The sequence below is a fragment of the Geotrypetes seraphini genome, chromosome 8, assembly GCF_902459505.1.
Source record: "Geotrypetes seraphini chromosome 8, aGeoSer1.1, whole genome shotgun sequence".
NCBI classification, from domain to species: Eukaryota; Metazoa; Chordata; class Amphibia; order Gymnophiona; family Dermophiidae; genus Geotrypetes; species Geotrypetes seraphini.
The window spans coordinates 145,706,695-145,728,823 of record NC_047091.1 but is presented as its reverse complement, the minus strand read 5'-3'; the positions used below and the strand labels follow the sequence as shown (position 1 = coordinate 145,728,823).

Genomic DNA, 22,129 nt, shown 5'->3' with positions numbered 1-22,129 from the left:
CCCCCCTCTTTATTTTTTCATTTCTTTCTCTCTCCCCCTAGCCCCCACAAAGCCATCGTGCCAATTTCTCCACTTCCACGATTCTTTCCCTACCCTCACCCCCAAGCCAGCAGCCGATTTCTCCCTGCTCCTTCCCCGATGTCCTGATGTCCTGAACTTCATCGGGCAGCAGCAGCATTCACAATTCACTGCTGTTGCCGGCTTCAGGCCTTCCTCTCTGTCGGGTCCTGTCTTCATGAAAACAGGAAGTAGGCAGGACCCGGCAGAGAACAAGGCCTGAAGCCGGCAACAGCAGCGAATTGTAAACGCTTCTGCTGCCCGAAGAAGGTAATGGAGCACCGAGGCAGACCGCTTCTTCCCCCTCCCAGCCGAACCCCCGCTGACCCTCCTATCTCCCCCCCGTGAACCTTTCCGACCCTCCCAGCGAGATCAGCAAACCTCCTTCGCGGCTTTCTCCTCCCTCTGCCGCGTCACTGATGACGTCATCAGTGATGCGGCAGAGGGAGGAGAAAGCCGACGCTACTGGAGGGAGGTTTGCTGCTTTCGCTGGGAGGGTCGGAAAGGTTCACTTGGGGGGGGAGAGATAGGAGGGTCAGTGGGGGTTCGACTGGGAGGGGGGAGAAGCGGTCTGCCTCGGTGCTCAAAGGCCTGGCGCCATTACCTTTTTTGCCCCTCCCGCCCCCCCCCCTCTTGGTACGCTACTGCTCTCCAGCTCTCCTTAGTTTGCCGGTTTTCTTTTTCGGCGACCGGCACGCTTTCAAAGAGCCGCGCATGCGCGGCTGCGCAAAGTTCAATCTGCTCTGCTGCGACTTCCTGTTTCCGGTTGGGTCAGAGCGGAAGATTGAATACTGAGCAGCTGCGCGTGCACGGCTCTTTTGAAAGCGTTCCGGTCGCCGAAAAAGAAAGCCGGCAAACTAAGGTGAGGTGGAGAGAGGAAGATGGTTAAACGATCGAGCCGGCGTGCGGGTGGGGACTGCGGGGACCGCACGATCCTTTATGCCTCACTGCGGTGACTAGACCATTCACCGCTCCACGGAACGGTGATGGCCTTGTCCCTGTCCCCGCAGAGGCTGCTAATTTTCATTCCCCGTTTTTGGCGGGTTACCCGCGGCTAAACGCAGTAGCCGCGGGTAAACCGCCACCATGTCATTCTCTACTTGGCACCTTCCACAGACAGCATCACTGCACCAATCCTAACATGAGAGATTGACATCTTGCCCTCTAAACTCAGTGTATTTAGCTGCAATAGTAAACCTAGTATTATATGTGTATGTATGTAGAATGATTGATTTGGTATAAATGTATGCATATAAGTAGGATGATCAATGTGCCAGTAACATAAGTAGGATGATTGATGATGGCATAATCATGCAGGTATTAATAACTCTGTATTGTAACACCACCACAGAGCACCGTGTATTCAGTATAGAGCCCAAGTATTGTAACACCTCATAGAAACTCTTTTGGTAACTCTGTATGGTAACATCTCTACAGAAGCTTATATAGCATAACACCTTTATAAAAGTTCATGTAAACTGCTCTGAATTGACTCCCCAGACATTAGTAGCGGTTTAGAAGCTCTCAATAAACATACTGCAAGTAGTGAAGGGGGGTCACATCTTGACTGGTATGTTTTGTACTGTCAGCAATTCACCACATATCATCACCATCATGTTTGGCTATTATGGTAATGACTTCACAACTAGCATTTAAACATGGGTGGTCATCGGGGATTCGCTGCTGAGGGGCACCGAGGGTCCAATTTGTAGATCAGACCTGCAATCAAGAGAGGTCTGCTGTTTGCCAGGGGCCAGGATCCGGGATGTAACCGCTTATCTGGACAGACTCATCAAGCCCCGTGACCACTTCCCCATGATTCTCATCCACGTCGGAACCAACGACACCGCCAGGGGCACCCCGGAGAGCATACCTGAAGACTTCAGAGCCCTGGGTGAGAAGCTGAGATGGATGGATGCGCAGGTGGTTTTCTCCTCGATCCTCCCAGTAAGGGGCAAGGGAGGATCGCATCCAGAGGGCAAATGACTGGCTGCAGGGATGGTGCAAGGAGATGAACTTTGGGTTCTTGCACCATGGAGAGGCATTGCAAGGACTACAGGGACCAGGCGGGTTACACCTGACCAGAAGAGGGAAGAACTTCCTTGGACACCGTCTAGCCCGCCTACTAAACAGGGCTTTAAACTAGATAAGTTGGGGGAGGGTACGGGCACAAACAACCTACCTGGAGAGCTAAGCTGCCAATACTTTTTTGAGACTAAGGTAAGTAAACACTGATCTGGGTCAGGGGAGAGTATACACACTTTCGAGTCTGGGGTTGGCTCACATTATAATTCTGGGTCACATTGTAATTCTGGGTCTAGAGGGAGTACACATTGTAATTCTGGGTCCAGCGAGAGAACACACATTGCAAATTGTACTAAAGGAGTTCAAGTAGCCCAAGCGGGAATACCCCCACAGGGTACACACATTTCTGAGTCTGGGATAGGAACACACTGTAGTTCTGGATTTGGGGAGTCCGGGATAGGTACACGTTATAACTCTGGGTCTGGGGAGTCCGGGATAGGTGCACGTTGTAACTCTGGGTCTAGGGAAAGTACAAAACATGCGAATAATGCTAAAGGTGTCCAAGTAGCTCAAGCGGGAACATCCCCACTGAGACGTAACAAACATACAACATGGAGGGCTAAGTACGTAAACGCCCACAGTCTGGGAAACAAGATCCTGGAATTAGAAACAGAAATGAGGAATGCCGACCTGGATGTGGTGGCGATATCTGAGACCTGGCTCACAGACTCCCATGGGTTGGACATGGTCATACCGGGTTACAACTTGCTTCGCCGGGACAGGGAGGGCAAAATGGGAGGAGGTGTAGCATTATATAAAGATGACATTAAGGTCACCAGAATCACAGATGTCCACTACACTGGGGAATCCTTTTGGGTAAATTTGGCCAGAGGGAAGGACAAATGCCTGTATCTTGGCGTAATATACAGACCCCCAAGACAACAGGATGACCTAGATATGGAATTAATCAGAGATATAGAGAATATCACCTTGCGTGGGGACACAGTATTGTTAGGTGACTTCAACATGCCTGATGTGGATTGGGACACGCTTTCCTCTGCTTCCGGCAGCAGCAGGAGGCTATTAAACTCTATGAAGGGAGCAAAACTCGGGCAACTGGTGTTGGAACCAACAAGGGATCAGGCAATACTGGACCTGATACTTACCAATGGAGAAAGTGTCACAGAAGTCTCGGTGGGCGACACATTGGCCTCCAGTGACCACAACATGGTATGGTTCAATCTCAGGAAAGGTTTCACTAAATCTACCACACTGACCAAGGTCCTCAAATTCAAGGACACAAACTTCAAAGAAATGGGAGACTTCGTTCACCAAGCGCTACAAAGTCAAGCAGAAACCGATAACGTGGAAGAAATGTGGTCGACTTTGAAAGCCACCATACAAGAAGCAACAAACCACTATGTTAAATTAGTAAGTAAACGTCGAAGGAACAATAAGCCACAGTGGTTCTTTGCGGAGATTTTGGACCTCATCAAGGAGAAGAAAAAAGCATTCATCTCTTACAAACAATCAGGGAAACAGGACTCTAGGGAAGTCTATCTGGCCAAGTCAAAAGCCATCAAAACAGCAATTAGGGAGGCCAAATTCCGCATGAAGGAGTCTCTAGCGAAGAACATCTAGAAAGGAGATAAATCCTTCTTCAGGTATATCAGTGACAGAAATAAGAACTCAGGCGGGATAGTACGTCTTAGGAAACCAGACGGAAACTATGTAGAAGCGGACTCGGAAAAAGCCCAACTGTTAAATGAATACTTCTGCTCAGTCTTCACCCGTGAGGCGCCAGGACTCGGCCCTCAGCTACAGACAAGGGTTGATGCAGATGACCCGTTTAGTAATTTCGAGTTTTTACACCCAGCGGTGTCTACTGCGAGCTGCCAAAGCTTAACAAGGCAATGGGGCCTGACAACCTACACCCCAGGGTGCTCAGGGAGTTGTGTGATGTCTTGGCAGAACCGCTATCCGCGCTCTTCAATCTCTCCCTTAGTACGGGTAACGTCCCGTTGGACTGGAAGACGGCTAACATCATTCCACTCCACAAGAAAGGCTCCAAGATGGAGACAGCAAACTACAGACTGGTGAGTCTCACATCAATAGTGTGCAAACTAATGGAAACTCTAATCAAACGCCAATTGGATACGATCCTGAACAAGGAAAAAATACGGGATCCCCGTCAACATGGATTTACTAAGGGGAGATCCTGCCAATCCAACCTGATCAGCTTCTTTGATTGGGTGACGAGGAAGCTGGATGTTGGGGAGTCCCTGGACATCGTATACCTGGACTTCAGTAAAGCATTCGATAGCATACCACACCGCAGGTTGCTGAGCAAGATGAGTTCTATAGGATTGGGCGACACATTGATGAAATGGGTTGGGAACTGGCTTGGAGGTAGGCCTCAGAGGGTAGTGGTGAACGGCACCCCCTCCAAAATGACGGAGGTAATCAGTGGAGTACCGCAGGGCTCGGTCCTGGGCCCGATCCTATTCAACATCTTTATAAGAGATTTGGCAGAAGGGCTGCGAGATAAAATAACATTATTCACCGATGACGCCAAACTAAGTAATGCAGTGGGCAAAAGCACAACAGACATAAATTCAATGTCCGACAACATGATACATGACCTACTCCTACTGGAGCGCTGGTCTAGGTCCTGGCAACTCAGCTTCAGTGCCAAAAAATGCAAAGTCATACACCTGGGCAGCCAAATTCCATGCAAGACTTACACCCTTAATGGCGAGATCCTAACAAGAACTGAAGCAGAACGAGACTTATGGGTGATCGTCAATGAGAACATGAAGACTGCCAATCAAGTGGAGCAAGCTTCATCCAAGGCAAGGCAAATCATAGGTTGCATACGCAGGAGTTTCGTCAGCTGTAAGCCTGAAGTCATTATGCCATTGTATAGATCCATGGTGAGGCCCCACCTGGAATACTGTGTGCAATTCTGGAGGCCGCATTACCGTAAGGATGTGCTGAGACTGGAGTCGGTCCAGAGAATGGCCACCCAGATGGTCTCGGGACTCAAGGATCTTCCGTATGAGGAACGGCTGGATAAGTTGCAGCTGTACTCACTCGAGGAACACAGAGAGAGGGGTGACATGATGGAGACATTCAAGTATCTCACGGGCCGCATCGAGGTGGAAGAAGATATCTTCTTTTTCAAAGGTCCCGCGGCAACAAGGGGGCATCCGTGGAAAATCAGGGGCGGGAAACTGCATGGGGACACCAAGAAATTCTTTTTCACTGAAAGGGTGGTTGATAGTCTTCCACTTCAGGTTATTGAGGCCAGCAGCATGCCTGATTTTAAGGCCAAATGGGATAGACACGTGGGATCTATTTACAGAGAAAGGTAGGGGAGGGTCATTGGGGTGGGCAGACTAGATGGGCCTTGGCCCTTATCTGCCATCTATTTCTGTGTTTCTATGTGACCTGGGCCTACGCAAAGTGGTGGGTGAGGCTCCAGTCACCTTGTTGGGCACACTGGATGGATCATGAGGGTCATTTTCTGCAGTCATTTACTGTGTATTGGTAAATGTGCAATCTCCAGTTTGCTAGCAGATTGCATCTCCTTTGCTTAGGCCCAGGCTGGGCTGACACTTAGGGGTGATGTCAAGGCTAAGTTTCAGAACCGTGTCGACATCTGTGGCCCACTTGAGATCAACCTCCTTATAGTTGAGATTTGTAAAACTGCAATGTAGTCTTATGTCCACACTTTCACATCTCAGTACTACCTAGAGCAGAATTCCCAACATAAGTCAGTTCGGACAGACAGTCCTGCAGAATTTGTTTGGTGTCTAAAATCCAACTCCATCACCCTTGGCCTATCTTTTATTCGTTTTCAAGTTGCACCTTCACATTGGTATGTGTTTTTAGTTGTCATATTAATTTCTAAACGAGCATCAGCATTTTGAGTCTCTTGACCTAACCTTGTTAGTTTTGGTGAATCTGGTAGCTAGGGATTCTCACGTGTGAAAATTGAGGTCTCCTTGTTCTTGGAGAAAGTGAAGTTGCATATAGCAGGCGTTCTCCAATGATAGGCTGAATATTCTCACATTCGCAGTTTCCCTGCGAGTTGTATTCTGTAAGCTATATTATAGGACTGACATACCATTGCTCACACGTCAGGCGGGAAAGTACCCATGTATGCCCAGCTAAATGTTTATATATGAAGTTAGCTAAGCACCCTACTGGGCTGTTTCAATGATATCACCCATATATGAGAATATTCAGCCTGCTATCCTCAGAGAACACCTGCTAAAGGTAAGTAAGTTTGCTATTTAGATAGATAGATAGATATAGAGAATGATCTGTGGATATCTATACACACACATATATATTTGTTTTTTTTAACAGGTATGATTTCTTCATTGTCAGTCAAGCAGTGAAAGTTGGAAGCGTCTCTCCAACACATTACAATGTAGTTTATGACAGTAGTGGCCTCAAACCAGATCACATACAACGCTTAACTTATAAGCTGTGTCATGTTTATTACAATTGGGCTGTAAGTATAAATTTCGGTCTCTTTTTTGTAGAATACTGCTTTGATCATCCTGGAAGTATAAATTTAATTTTTGTGTAATAACAAAAAAGTATGTAATTTTTCTATGAACTTATATAAAGATAGCACTTTTTTTTTACATGACTCTCTTGAATTGATCTAGAATTTAAACCACTTGCTACTAGACGGTATTACAGGTAGTCTTAGAAATTGATCAAAAAATATTTTGACTGAGATTTTGCTTTGCTACTGCAATTAAACAATTCTGAAGTTCTGTTCCAGTATGATAAACATAGTTTATATTGGATTACCAACAGTGTTTCATATGGATGTACAAATAACAATCTATAAACAATTTTGTGCATGTAAATTCAGTTTAGCATGTATTAATTTGTAAATTAAGTTGATTAATGTGCTTTAAATTTTTTTAACAGCAGTGTCTAAAGTGAATTTTTAAAAGTCCCTGTTTGCAAACCTAGACATGCAAAAGTTTTGTCTTTGAAAGAAACTGTGATGTCATATTGAAATGTCATGTTAGCATTGTGCTGAGGCAGAGATTTTGGGAACATGCCCTGGCCTTGACACTATTGTGCCCTTTATGGTACAATGGCTGCATTGATGAACAGGTCCTGGTCCATCCTGATGTGTTATTTATCTCGATGAAACTATGACTTAAGCATCCTATTTCCATTTGTACATGTCTGCAAAATAGCTGGGGGTGGGGGTTCCTATTGTTTAACAGACGTCACTTCTGCTTTCTTATTGTGTTCTTATAAGTTTTCTTTGATTCATTTCACATTTCTTTTATTATTATCTTTTAGTGACCATTTATTCTATCTTATGAAGGTTAACAACAAATTAGGTCCTTGTAGTACTGGGATTTATGGTGGTTTTGAATACCACAAACCATTAGGCTTTTATTTTGGCCAAAATGGCCTAAAGTCCATCAATGATTTCTCTTCAGAAGATCAAGAATTAAAAAAAAAAAAAAATGCTCTGGACTTTTGAGTTTTTTTATTGAATCTAGTATTTGTTCTTACCATGAAGCTTTGATTTTGATCAAATTTGAATTTCTACAGAAATCCTGCTGTAATCCCTTTAGGAAGCAGAAACATGGAAATGTCAAAGGTCTGCAGTCAACTGACCTTGCTAAAGCTGATCAGAACAGTTCAAGACTCTGGGAAGAAAGTTGAAGCTGAGGACTCAGAAAATAGCATTTTCAGAGATTCTACCTGTACCGAGGGCAGACGAGAAGAGACAGACGGAACTACAATCAATAAACGCATGGATGAGGAGATGGTGTGAGGAGGAACTGGACAACATTTTGGGGTAAGAGCAAGCTCTTCAGGAGAGATGGACTGCACCTGAGCGCTGCGGGAACTAGACTTCTAGCAAACAAGAGAGGAATAGAGCAGGCTTTAAACTAGGAAAAAGGGAAAAGCCAACAGTCGACCAAATGTCGACGATTCGGAAGAAGGTATCCAGTGAAGATACTAAGTGGGAAAATGCTGGGAAGAAACAATGGGAAAAACACAGGAGTGGACTGATCCAGAAGAGGAGGATAAGAGGATTGTTGCATAAGAGAAGGAAATAAAGATCGAAACACACGGAAAGGAAATGAGGACAAAAAAATACCAGGTCTTAAATTGCATATATACTAATGCAAGGAGCCTAAGGAACAAAATGGGGGAATTAGAAGTCATGGCCAAAACTGAGAACCTAGACATCATTGGAGTCTCTGAAACATGGTGGAATGAAGAAAACAAATGGGATACAGCACTGCCGGGGTACAAACTCTATCGCAAAGACAGGCAGGTCAGAAAGGAGGAGGAATAGCCCTATACATAAAAGAAAGCATACACTCGACCAGAGTGGACACAGTAGCGACGACCAACAAATTGGAATCGCTATGGCTTAAAATACCGGGAAGGATAGGGACCGAAATAAAGATGGGCCTGTATTATCGTCCACCTGGGCAAACTGAAGGTAGCGATGAAGAAATGGAAGCCGAGATGAAACGAGAATGCAAAAGCGGTAACACGATTATTATTACTTCAACTACCCCGGGATAGACTGGAGCCTGGGGAACTCAAAATGTGCTAGAGACCGGATTCCTAGAGGCTATAGAGGACTGCTTCATGGAGCAGCTTGTCAGAGAACCAACGAGAGGGACTGCCACACTGGATCTAATTCTAAATGGGCTAAGAGAACCTGCAAAGGAAGTGGAAGTGGTGGGACCTTTGGGAAACATCGATCACAATATGATCAAGTTCAAAGTTGAATTAGGAATACCGAAGGGAAAGAGAACCACAGCGACAACTTTTAACTTCAAGAAAGGAAACTACGAAGCGATGAGGTTAATGGTAAGGAAGAAACTTAGGAACAGTTCAAAGAAATTGCAGACTGTAGAGCAAGCCTGGTCTTTATTCAAGGACACTGTGAACGAGGCGCAAAATCTGTCCCCAGATTCAGAAAAGAGTGCAAAAAAGGGTTGATCAAAAGACCCGGCATGGATAACTAAGGAAGTGAAGAAAGCGATACGTGATAAGAAGAATTCATTCAGGAAATGGAAAAAGGGCAAAACCGAGGAGAACTGGAAAGAGCAAAGGAAGTATCAAAAAGAATGTCACCTTGTGGTTAGAAAAGCAAAAAGAGAATACAAAAAGAGGCTAACCAGGGAAGCACGGAACATGACACCTTGTGGTTAGAAAAGCAAAAAGAGAATACAAAAAGAGGCTAACCAGGGAAGCACGGAACATGTCACTTTGTGGTTAGAAAAGCAAAAAGAGAATACAAAAAGAGGCTAACCAGGGAAGCACGGAACATGTCACCTTGTGGTTAGAAAAGCAAAAAGAGAATACAAAAAGAGGCTAACCAGGGAAGCACGGAACTTCAAACCATTCTTCAGAAGGGAAGCAGCCAGCTAGGGAGGAGGTGGGACTGCTGGATGATGGAGACAGAAAGGGAGTGGTGAAGGAGGAGAGAGAAGTGGCGGAAAGACTAAACATGTTCTTTTCTTCAGTATTTACAAAAGAGGACACAACCAACATACCGGAACCTGAACAAATTTTCAAAGGAGACCAAGCAGAAAAGTTAACATCGTTGGAAGTAAGCCTTGAAGATGTACACAGGCAGATAGAAAAATTAAAAACCGACAAATCGCTGGGCCAAGACGGAATCCACCCTAGGGTTTTGAAGGAACTAAAAGAGGAAATAGCGGAACTACTACAACAAGTTTGCAATCTATCCCTGAAAACAGGAATGATCCCAGAGGATTGGAAGACAGCCAGTGTTACATCCATCTTTAAAAAGGGATCAAGAGGTGACCCGGGGAACTACAGACCGGTTAGTCTGACCTCGATCCTGGGGAAAATGGCGGAAGCACTGATAAAAGATAGCATCGAAGAGCATCTAGAAAGGAATAAACTTATTTCAACAAGCCAACATGGCTTCTGCATGGGAAGATCTTGCCTAACGAACTTACTGCACTTCTTCGAAGGAATTAATAAACGGATGAACAAAGGGGACCCCATAGACATCGTATACTTAGATTTCCAAAAAGCCTTTGACAAGGTACCCCATGAACGCCTACTTCAGAAACTGAAGAACCATGGGGTGGAAGGAGACTTACACAGATGGATCAGAAATTGGTTGGCGGGTAGGAAGCAGAGGGTAGGAGTGAAGGGCTACTATTCGGACTGGAGGAAGGTCACGAGTGGTGTCCCACAGGGGTCGGTGCTCAGGCCGCTGCTATTCAATATATTTATAAATGACCTAGAAACAGGGACGAAGTGTGAAGTTGGGGCTGGGTCTAAAGAGGACTGCTTGGACTTACAAAGGGACCTGAACAGACTAGGGGAGTGGGCGACGAGATGGTAGATGAAGTTCAATGTAGAGAAATGTAAAGTCTTGCATGTAGGAAACAAAAACACAAGGTACAACTACACGATGGGAGGACTGTTACTGAGTGAGAGTACCCAAGAAAGGGACTTGGGGGTAATGGTGGACGAGACAATGAAGCTGTCGGCACAGTGCGCAGCGGCCGCTAAGAAAGCGAATAGAATGCTAGGTATAATCAAAAAGGGTATTACAACCAGAACGAAAGAAGTTATCCCGCTGCTGTATCGGGCGATGATGCATCCGCATCTGGAGTACTGCATCCAATATTGGTCACCGTACCTTAAGAAGGATATGGCGATACTCGAGAGGGTTCAGAAGAGAGCGACACGTTTGATAAAAGGTATGGAAAACCTTTCATACGCTGAAAGATTGGAGAAACTGGGTCTCTTTTCCCTGGAGAAACGGAGACTTAGAGGGGATATGATAGAGACTTACAAGATCATGAAGGGCATAGAAAAAGTGGAGAGGGACAGATTCTTCATACTTTTGAAAACTACAAGAACGAGAGGGCATTCGGAGAAATTGAAAGGGGACAGATTCAGAACCAATGCTAGGAAGTTCTTCTTTACCCAATGGGTGGTGGACATCTGGAATAACGCTTCCAGAGGGTGTGATAGGACAGAGTACGGTATTGGGGTTCAAGAAGGGATTGGACAATTTTCTAAAGGAAAAGGGGATAGAAGGGTATGGATAGAGGATTACTACACAGGTCCTGGACCTGATGGGCCGCCGTGTGAGCGGACTGCTAGGCATGATGGACCTCTGGTCTGACCCAGCGGAGGCACTGCTTATGTTCTTATCTGAAAGCTACTAAAAAATAAGACTTTAAACCAGGTCCAAAACTGTCCACGTTGTAGGTAAAACCTTTATCCCAGGACAAGCAGGCAGCATATTCTCTTTTTTTTTTTTTTTTTTTAATTAATTTTCCATTCTTACAATAACTGAATTATACATATTATAATTAATTATTACATGACATTTGCAACTACATTCAATACATCATGTCATAAATGATATATCCCTCCCTTTTTTCCCCAATTCCTATTCCCAAAAATTATACAAATCCCACCCCATCCCTATATACCTATTACCAATATGCTAAGAAATCTGATCATTAGAATAATTAGTCAATGGTTCCCAAATTTTCTTAAAGTTGTGAAGATTCCCTTGTTGTAACGCTAATACTTTTTCCATTTTGTATATATGACAAAGAGTTCCACCAGAATGTATAATTTAATTTGGTATAATCCTTCCAATTTTGAGTAATTTGTTGCATGGCGACCCCTGTCAATATTAATAGTAATTTGTTATTATTAGCTGAAATCGGACTCTGAGTTCTCATTGCAGTACCAAATAGTATGGTATCATATGAGAGTCCTACATGATTTTCTAGTAACTTATTAATTTGGGGCCAAATTAATTTCCAAAAGGCATTTACACAGGGACAAAAAAAAATTAAATGATCTAATGTCCCAACTTCTATTCTACAATGCCAGCATCTATTGGATCTAGTACTATCTATCTTTTGTAGGCGCGTAGGGGTCCATAACACTCTATGTAACAAAAACACCCATGTTTGACTCATAGATGCTGACCTTGTAGACCTTAATCTTCAGGACCAAAATCGTGGCCATTGAGTAGCAGAAATTGTCTGTCCAATCTCAATACTCCAAATATCCCTAAGTCCAGTTTTCTTTTTTTTATTTAAAAATCCATATAACAATTTATACCATTTTGCGGCTTGGTGACCCAAAAAATCCGCCTGGAAACATAGAACCTGTAGACCATATTGAGTATTAAGATCTTTCCATTCAGGGAACCTTGCCTGAATGGCCAGCTTCAATTGCATCCATTTAAAATATTGTGTTTTATTTAATCCAAATTTATGTTGCAATTGTGAAAAACTAAGCATTCTCAAATGTGGGTGATATCATCCACCGAGCCCCGCAGTAGACATCCTCGCAAGCAGACTTGCTTGAAGAACTTTGAAAAAGTTTGCGAGTGCTGCACCGCAAATGTCTTCCCGCCCGAGTCAGGGCGTGCGTCTCCTCAGCTCAACGTTTTCCGCGGAGCCGAGAAGCCCTGTCTTCTCAAGCTCTACAATTCCTGTCGTTGCCTTCTCACACTGCAGCTTTTTTTCTACTTTATTTTATTGTTTCTTCGTGAAGTCGCTATGCGCCGCGTCTTGTAAAAAAAAACAACAAAAAAACCTTGAGGCACGTTCAGGTCGAGAACCCCTCCCTCGAGACTATCTGCGAGGGAATCTTCTCTGCCTGCCTCTCCCAAACAGCAGTCGAGGCAATCCATCCCTCGGACTCCGGGGACTTCTCCATAGAGGCTTCTGAAGCGCAAACACTCTCTGACTCCTCCTCTAACATACAGTGGAGCTTCATCAATGACTCTGGTGCTGGATACTGACATGCTTTCTCAGTACTCCAGAGAAGCTTCTCCATCTTATTCGGCGGCTCCCAAGTCTCATTCTTCTTCTCCTGAGGAACCCTCTACAAAGTCCACCTCTTTTGCGAGATTTGTCTTTGATATGGGTAAAGCTCTTCAGTTGAATCTTCACTCTGAACCAAAGTACACTCCTGAATACTTGGCTGAGATGGAGTTAACTCATCCACCCAAGGAAACCCTACGCCTTCCCATGAGTCCTGTTTTAAAACAAGCTTTTCTCAGGAATTTGGAGACCCCTTACTCTATTCCAGCCATACCCTCTAAGATGGAATCTCGTTATCACATGGGAAATGAGCTCTTTGATTCCATAGAAGCGGCTACCAAGCGTCTCTCTAAGCATGAGCGCTCCTTTGCTTCCCTTGTTTGGCCTAAAGCTATCCTCAGAAAATGACTCCACCTTTCTCCAGGCTTCCGTCTAGACAACAACAGCAGCAGCAGCAGAGACAACAGAAACTTCAGCCCCCTGCTGCGGCTAAGCAGGCCCATTCTTTTTGACAATCTCAGTCTCAGCATACCAGCCACCTCCATCCATCAGACATCTCTCCTGCCCATAGGAGGTTGGCTTCACCACTTTTACCATCAGTGGGAGCTGATTACCTCCGATCTCTGGGTTCTCAACATAATTCGGGAGGGATACTCACTTCAATTTCTTCAACTACCTCCAGATCTCCCTCTAAGAGAGTTTCCTTCCAGTACACAACTTCCCCTTCTTCTTCAGGAAGCTCAGGCTCTTCTTCGCCTTTAAGCTGTTGAGGAGGTTCCCTTGAACCAACGGGACACGGGGTTCTACTCCCGTTATTTTCTAGTCCCAAAGAAGACGGGGGTCTGAGACCTATTCTGGACCTCAGAGCCCTCTCATAAATATATCAATATTTAAATAAATTAAGTAAAAATTATTTTCCTACACATTACTTTCATATTTTTCCTAATTTCTTGACTTTCATAGTATTTCGTAATTTTCATTTTAGTTAGCAATCCGTACTTATATCAACATAGCTACTTAGCTTAGTTAGTATAGCTCATGTCACTGATACACTGCACCCCACCAACGCGTTTCGGATCTTCTTCAGGACGAGGGAAAGTGTCAGTGCAGCTACCGGGTGAGCAGAATGAAGAGTGGTATATGGCACATGTTCTCTATCTCAAAAACTAGAGCTGATAGGAGAAAACTGGTTACATTTTTGGAATTATCAGGTCAAATATACACAGAAACAAGTCTGACATTTGAGGCACCAGTATGAGTGTTTGCCAGTGTAATTGACGCTTCGTAACTGAAACTGTACAGAACTGAGGTGGTTCTGCATAAGTTTACCAATGGGAAGTCCTGCACAAGCATTGATGTGCTAGAAAGTTTTGGTACTTCTTCAACCCAGGCTTCATTAGATGGCATTACTCAGTCAAAAGATTAGTATCCTTCCCTCAAAGATGAGAGCTATAAAAGAGCTATAAAAGCCACACAGAAAAACGACTAAATAAAAGACCTCGGGGGTGTCAAACCCGGCGGGTCTCAAGCGGGGTCCCTCCCCCCACTTCCTATACTTATATACTGTCCCAAAGTTTCACCTCCTCAAATTTATCTCTTGTTTTGCCTATTAATGACTATGTGTTTATTTTATATGATGATAAGAACTGTCTGTGTGATATATAGATATCTATATATATAAAATCGGATGTATGTATGTATGTGCCGCGATCACGCAAAAACGGCTTGACCGATTTGAACGAAACTTGGTATGCAGATCCCTCACTACCCGGGATGATATGTTCTGGGGGTCTCGCGGCCCACCTGCACACGTGGGCGGAGCTACAAACAGATAATCGGATTTCACCCATTCATGTCAATGGAAAAAATGTAAAACAGCTGCCAATGCAAAAACGGCTTGCCCGATTTGAACGAAACTTGGTATGCAGATCCCTCACTACCTGGGGTGATATGTTCTGGGGGTATCGCGGCCAACCTGCACACCTGGGCGGAGCTACAAACATAAAATCAGATTTCACCCATTCATGTCAATGGAAAAAATGTAAAACAGCTGCCAATGCAAAAACGGCTTGCCCGATTTGAACGAAACTTGGTATGCAGATCCCTCACTACCTGGGGTGATATGTTCTGGGGGTATCGCGGCCAACCTGCACACCTGGGCGGAGCTACAAACAGAAAATCAGATTTTACCCATTCATGTCAATGGAAAAAATGTAAAAACTGCCTCCGCATAACCGGCTTGCCCGATTTGAACGAAACTTGGTATGCGGATCCCTCACTACCTGGGGTGATATGTTCTGGGGGTCTCACGGCCCACCTGCACATGTGGGCGGAGCTACAAACATAAAATCAGATTTCACCCATTCATGTCAATGGAAAAAATGTAAAACAGCTGCCAATGCAAAAACGGCTTGCCCGATTTGAACGAAACTTGGTATGCAGATCCCTCACTACCTGGGGTGATATGTTCTGGGGGTATCGCGGCCAACCTGCACACGTGGGCGGAGCTACAAACAGAAATCAGATTTCACCCATTCATGTCAATGGAAAAAATGTAAAAACTGCCACCGCAAAACCGGCTTGCCCGATTTGAACGAAACTTGGTATGCGGATCCCTCACTACCCGGGATGATATGTTCTGGGGGTCTCGCGGCCCAACTGCACATGTGGGCGGAGCTACAAACAGAACTTCAGATTTCACCCATTCAAGTCAGTGGTAAAAATGTAAAAAGCTGTGGGACCGATTTGAACTAAACTTGGTATGCTGATCCCTCACTACCTGGGGTGATATGTTCTGGGGGTCTCACGGCCCACCTGCACACATGGGCGGAGCTACAAACAGAAAATCAGATTTCACCCATTCATGTCAATGGAAAAAATGTAAAAAACTGCCATTCTCACAGTAATTCCAACTACCTGGGGTAATATGTTCTGGGGGTCTCGCGGCCCACCTGCACACGTGGGCGGAGCTACAAACAGAACATCAGATTTCACCCATTCATGTCAATGGAAAAAATGTAAAAAGCTGCCATTCTCACAGTAATTCACAAACGGGTTGACCGATTTGAACGAAACTTGGTATGCAGATCCCTCACTACCTGGGGTGATATGTTCTGGGGGTCTCGCGGCCCTCCTGCACACGTGGGCGGAGCTACAAACAGAAAATCAGATTTCACCCATTCATGTCAATGGAAAAAATGTAAAAAGCTGCCATTCTCACTGTGACCAATTTGGACGAAACTTGGTATGCAGATCCCTCACTACCTGGGGTGATATGTTCTGGGGGTCTCGTGGCCCACTTGCACACGTGGGCGGAGCTACAAACTGAAAATCAGATTTCACCCATTCATGTCAATGGAAAAAATGTAAAAAGCTGCCATTCTCACAGTAATTCACAAACGGCTTGACCGATTTGAACGAAACTTGGTATGCAGATCCCTCACTACCTGGGGTGATATGTTCTGGGGGTCTCGCGGCCCACAACTTTTGTTGCTTGCTCAAGGGTGGGTTCACCCAAGAATTTATATGTTCTTGCTCCTGGAGGTGAAACTAAAATTGTTGTTTATAATCAAGTTTTGCGTTAGTTGTATTGTATTCATTTTGTCAAATATTTCACATTATAATTTGAATATATGTGTGTGTATGTATGTATGTATGTTCCAGCATAACTCTTCAATGCATGGACAGATTTCAACCAAACTTGACATACACATTACTTACTATCTGAGGACAAACACTGTGGGGGTGGGAAGGGGGGGATATGTAAAAGTGATTGAAAATGACAGATTTTAGTATCTACCCCATAGTGTTTTCGGGCTCACACATGAATACTCAGCATAACTCTGAAACGCATGGAGAGATTTCAACCAAACTTGGTACACATATGACTTACTATCTGGGGAAAAATATTGTGCAGGTGGGACGGGGTAAAATACTGTGGGGGTGGGAAGGGGGTGATATGTTAAAATTATCAAAAGCGACAGATATTAATGTCCAACCCATAGTTTTCGGGCTCGCAGAGATGAATACCGACACTCCCGATGCCGTTTAAGTCTAAGTTCAGCCCCATAGAGAGGGACATTCCTTTGGGACATGTGGAGGGTAGGGGGTTGGGACATGGGGGTGGGGCATATGGGACATATGGGGGGGGTAACGTGGGGGGTGGGACATGTAGGGGGTTGGACATTTTGGGATAAATAAATATCCGTGCAACGCCGGGTTATCAGCTAGTTTTAAATAAAAATAATATTAAAAATGTTATAGGTAAGCAACTTTGTTTTGTTTTCTTCTTTTTACAGGGTGTCATTCGAGTACCTGCTCCTTGCCAGTATGCTCACAAGTTGGCTTTCCTTGTAGGCCAAAGCATTCATAAAGAACCAAATCTGGCACTTTCAGACCGTTTATTTTATCTTTGAGCTAGCAAGATCAGTATGATAGGATGAAGTGTTAAGCTAATGCATCTTTTCTTTTTGTTTTTTGAAGATGAAGGACTGATAATTATTGTTGGTAAAGTCTACTCTTACAAACTGAGTAGCTAGTAAGAAAAACAAATGAGGAATTGTAAGTCTTGAAGCTTCAGCAATTTTACAGTCACTTAAGGTCATTTTAGACTACTTATTTCCTGAAAATCATTACAGGTAGGGATTAGGAGATATTGCACCTGCCATAGAGGCATAGGTTTATAACTAGGAGTAAGTGATTAAAGATACCAAAGTGACAAACTACAAAAAGTTGTTAATAATGAAAATAAATGTGTAAACCATTAAAAATGATGTTCATGAAAGTGTTTGTTTCTGCTGCACAAAGCATGTAGGTTAAGATTTTAAGAGAATGGGGTTCTGTTGTTGGCGTAAGGAGTTCTTTAATAGTCTGTTGATCAAAATTGCTTTCTATCCAGGAAAGCTGAAGGGCATGTGCACAGATGGCCAGATCTGTTTTGCTACTATTCACAGCATAATTTTTAGTCTGTGTCCACCAAAACATTTTTTTGCGTAGAAATGGGGGATAAATACAAATTTGATGTTGTGCTTGGTTTTAAGTTTGGTTGAGTCTTAAGTTAGACCCTTATGTTGATAAGAGGGTTACAGCAAATTCAATTTGTTGGTGCAAATCAATTCTACATGATGCACCTAATCACCATATTATGATTAATACAATTTTGTAAAGGTTTTGAATCATTGTAACTAAATGATCCATATTTTTCCTTATATGAAACTTATTCTTGTAGGGTGGGGTATGGAAAACTTCCCTTGTTGCTGTCCCTGTCCATCCCCCCCTTCTTTTTTATTTTACTTTCTCTTTTGGGAAAAGAAAAGACTTACCATATATAGTCAAATATAAACCGTGATTTTAGGGTCAAATGGTGTTTCAGTTTATATTTGGGTCCTCTGGTCTGTGCCGCCCCAGCCTGGACCTGTTACAGGCCTCCCATGGGCCTCCCTGAAGCCTTGGTGGTTCAGCGGTGAGCCAGGACAGGAGAGATCCTTCCCACGTCCTGCGCTTGCTGACTTTAAACCATCCTATCTCCCTGACCCCAGCAGACCTTATCTTTAAAGCCCTGGTAGTCTTAACAGTAAAGCAGGGCAGGAGCGATCTTCCTACAGTCCTGCCTTGTGAGAGCCATGATCAAAAACACCTGCCATAAATTCCCATTGAAATCTTGCGAGATTGCAATGGGAACTCAATGCAGGCATTTCTGATCAAGGCTCTTATGGGGTAGGAGCGTAGGAAGATCGTTCCTGCCCCACTTCACCATTAGACCACCAGGGCTTTAAAGGTAAGGGATGCAGAAAGGAATTCTCCTATCCCAGCTCACCGCTGAACCACTAGGGCTTCAGGCAGGTCTATAGTGGGCATTTGGGGGCTGGCTAGGAAGGAGGGAAGGAAAGGAGGTCTGGGTACAAGACAGGGCAATTGAATATAAACCACCCAGTTTATATTTGTCAACCTTTTTTGGGGGGGGGAAATGGTTACCTTAGATTATATTTGGGTCTTTTTATATTCAAGTATATACAGTAAAACATTTTTACTGTTAGTACATTTTTCCTAAAGTGAATGGAGAAAAATGCTTTTCAGCTCATTTAATCTTGTCCTTTTAGTTTGAGGCTGGGATGTTGAGGTAAGACAAGGAGCTATATATATTGTGATACCTCATTAAGCTACTATGTCATTTTGCAAAAAAAAAAGGGAGAGGAGATTAAATGTCTTGCAAAGGTACTTATCAGCAGTATCCATATTTACTTAAGAATAGTTGATTTTAAGGTACAACACAAGTAAAAGTACATTTAACGTTCTAGTAAAGGTCATAGAGACAAAGTTTGAGTGTTGTCACAAAAGTCCTGTTGTACATCTGTTAAATTTAAAATAGTTAATTTCAAATATGATCAAAGTTGTATAATATGAGGTGTATTCCCCAGCATGGAAAGTTCAATAAAATTTTGGAAACAGTGATGTGATTTAAAAATGTCTTCTTGTTTTCCTTTTGTCACGTCTGGAAAAGCTTATCTCTTAAAAAACAAATTGGGGAATTGTGTGAGTAGCCATATTAAGAATTGATATTCACTACAGTATACTGCTTATTGCTTGAGCTTCAAGGTTTAAAAAATAAAGCAAATTTTAAACAATTCAAAAGCTGGCTTTATGCTAAAGTTGTATAAAATCAACTTGAGAAGCCAATATTTTAGTATTTGTGAAAATATAAACATGAAATACTGGACAATACTGATTTCTTTTAATGACACTAGCTGATATCTAAGGTTAAAGCCATCAGTCTTCCACCAGCATTTTGTTCACATACCTTTTCAACCCTATTGGAGACGGGCAGTTGGGTTTTAACCTGGCAAGAAATATAGTAGTTGATGGTAGGGTGACCTTAACAGGCCTAGAAAGATGTGCAGCCCACAAGTCGACCGAGCATTAATTTCAAATGGAAGTAATTGGGGAAGAACTTAGCTTTACCACACTGACCTTGTGCCTCAGTTTAATGGTCCTAGTGCAGTTAGCCTCCACTCAATGGTGGATCAGTCTGTCCAGTCTCAAAGCTTGTGGTCCCTCAGTCTCTTCCATTGTCCTGTGCAAGCAATGACTGCTTCCTGGTAGATCTGATGGGGGAGGGAAGTTCTTGCTCTCTGGTAGTTGCTAAGTCCTGCCTGGGGTTTACAATGTTAATTGGCAGATAAGAAGAATCTTGTAGCTGGGTAAAATGATGCCTTTTAAAAGGCTAATACTTTTTAAAGATTAAATCTTTGGGGACTGTCAATTTTTAAAAGTACAGTAACGTTTCTAGTGTAATAGGTGTGTCATTCTGGATAGTAGGGTATTCTCCCCATGCTTATGAGCCATGCAGAAGGAATTCACTCCAGATTTTCAACTCCTCCAGAGGGCTCTGATGCCCCCCTCAGCTTTTCTTTGTGCATGTGAGCCAGAAGGTGTCTTTCTGATCTGCTCTGTATATTGTTTTCAGTGGTTTTTGTGGTTTTTGCAGATTTCAGTGCACCAGAGCTCCCCAGTACAGGGTGAAGTTCTGCCTGCATGGAGAAGAAGCAGACTTGGGTATGTAGCCAGCAGGTTAATCCCTTGGGGACCTATTTGGCCACCCTGCAGAAAATTTTGTGGAGCTTGGTGTCCATATCCCTAGTAGTTTAGCTCACCTAATGAATTACAGGAACTTGAACGCAGGTTGATAGGCACCCACAGGAGCTGCGATTTCCCTCCTCCCCCCCCCCCCCCCTTCTCTGGTGCAGTTTGTGGGGGTTGAGTATCAGTCCGACTTCGGTCCACCTGTCAATACAAAGATCTCGGCATTTGAAGGACTGAATGAGTGAGGCAATGATTCTTTTCCCAGATCCAGCTTAGAGCTGAGGCAAGTTGCAGCACCTTCAGAGCACATCACAGTGCTTCAGGAGCAGAAACGCACCTTGGAATACCTATGGATAGAAATTCCATGTGTAAAGGGGAAAAGGATAGTGATAGGAGTATACTACCATCTGCCTGACTAGGATGAACGGACAGATGCTGAAATGTTAGAAAAAATTAAGGAGGCTAACAAAATGGGTAACACAATAATAATGGGTGATTTCAACTACCTTGATATTGACTGGGTAAATGTAACAGGGCATGCTAGGGAGATAAAATTCCTTGATGAAATTAAGGATTGCTTTATGGAGCAGCTGGTTCAGGAACCAACAAGAGGCAAAGCAATTCTAGACTTAGTACTTGGTGGAGCACATGAATTGGTGCAGGAGATAATGGTGCTGGGGCTGTTTGATAGCAATGATCATAACGTGATAAGATTTGATATAATCCCTGGAATAAGTTCACACAGAAATTCCAATACAACAGCATTTAACTTTAAAAAAGACTTAATCCTTGATGTTTCCCTGCAGGAACTTTCAGCCAGAGATCTGTATCAGAAGTAATTTCAGTACTTATATCTTCAACCTCCCTGATGATGAACTCAACTGAAACTCAGCTGGAGTTGGAGGCTTATGCTGATTGAACAATATTAAAACTGGAAAACTTTAAGGATAAAGAGAGAACCTCATAATTGATTAAGCATTTCTAATTGGATCATTAATATAAGGAACAACTGGCCTGGTCAAGCCTACTGATTACTACTCAAGGAGATATTGGGACTTTAATTGACTCATCATCAAGTTAAGTAAGCTTCATTGGGCCTGAATGGCTTCAAAACTTAACATCATAAAGAACCTTGAAGATTGATTGATGGATCCTATTTTAAAGCTTTAGATAGTACCTGTAGCTTTTCCCAGACTATTAGTAACACTTTGCACTTTATATTACATGTTATTGTAGATTTTAAATATAGATGAAATAAGTTTTGTTAGTTTTTAGGATATGAATTGAATTAAAGAAATCAATAAATTAAATATTAATTTTATGTTATTGTATTCTTGGTATAGCATTTTAATTAATTGAATATCAGTAATTGACTATATTTACCCTACTTTGTATAGTTAGGTGCAGATCTATGGCAAGCAGTTGCCAATCTCCTTGAAGGCACATTCGAAAAGAAGTGTAGCTTCTTCATGGGCAGAAGCTTTGGATGATTTCACCTGAGGATTTGTAGGGCACTGACCTGGTCCACACTGCATACGTTCTCCAGGATCTATAGAGTGCAGGAGGACACCGTCTTTGGGTCTTCAGTGTTTCACACAGGCGCAGAGGTC

At 43.4% G+C, this 22,129-nt stretch overlaps 1 protein-coding gene across 7 annotated transcripts in view; it reads left to right on the top strand.

Moving 5' to 3' along the window:
* The window catches only part of PIWIL1 (piwi like RNA-mediated gene silencing 1), a 420,330-nt gene extending 402,620 nt beyond the window's left edge, over positions 1 to 17,710 (top strand). For all 7 annotated transcript variants that reach the window (XM_033957205.1, XM_033957206.1, XM_033957208.1 and 4 more), the window contains 2 exons: positions 6,457 to 6,604; positions 17,240 to 17,710. In XM_033957205.1, coding sequence (XP_033813096.1) covers positions 6,457 to 6,604; positions 17,240 to 17,356 — 265 coding nt within the window. In that variant the 3' untranslated portion in view covers positions 17,357 to 17,710. The remainder of the gene's footprint in view (positions 1 to 6,456; positions 6,605 to 17,239) is intronic.
* Positions 17,711 to 22,129: the final 4,419 nt, after the last annotated feature.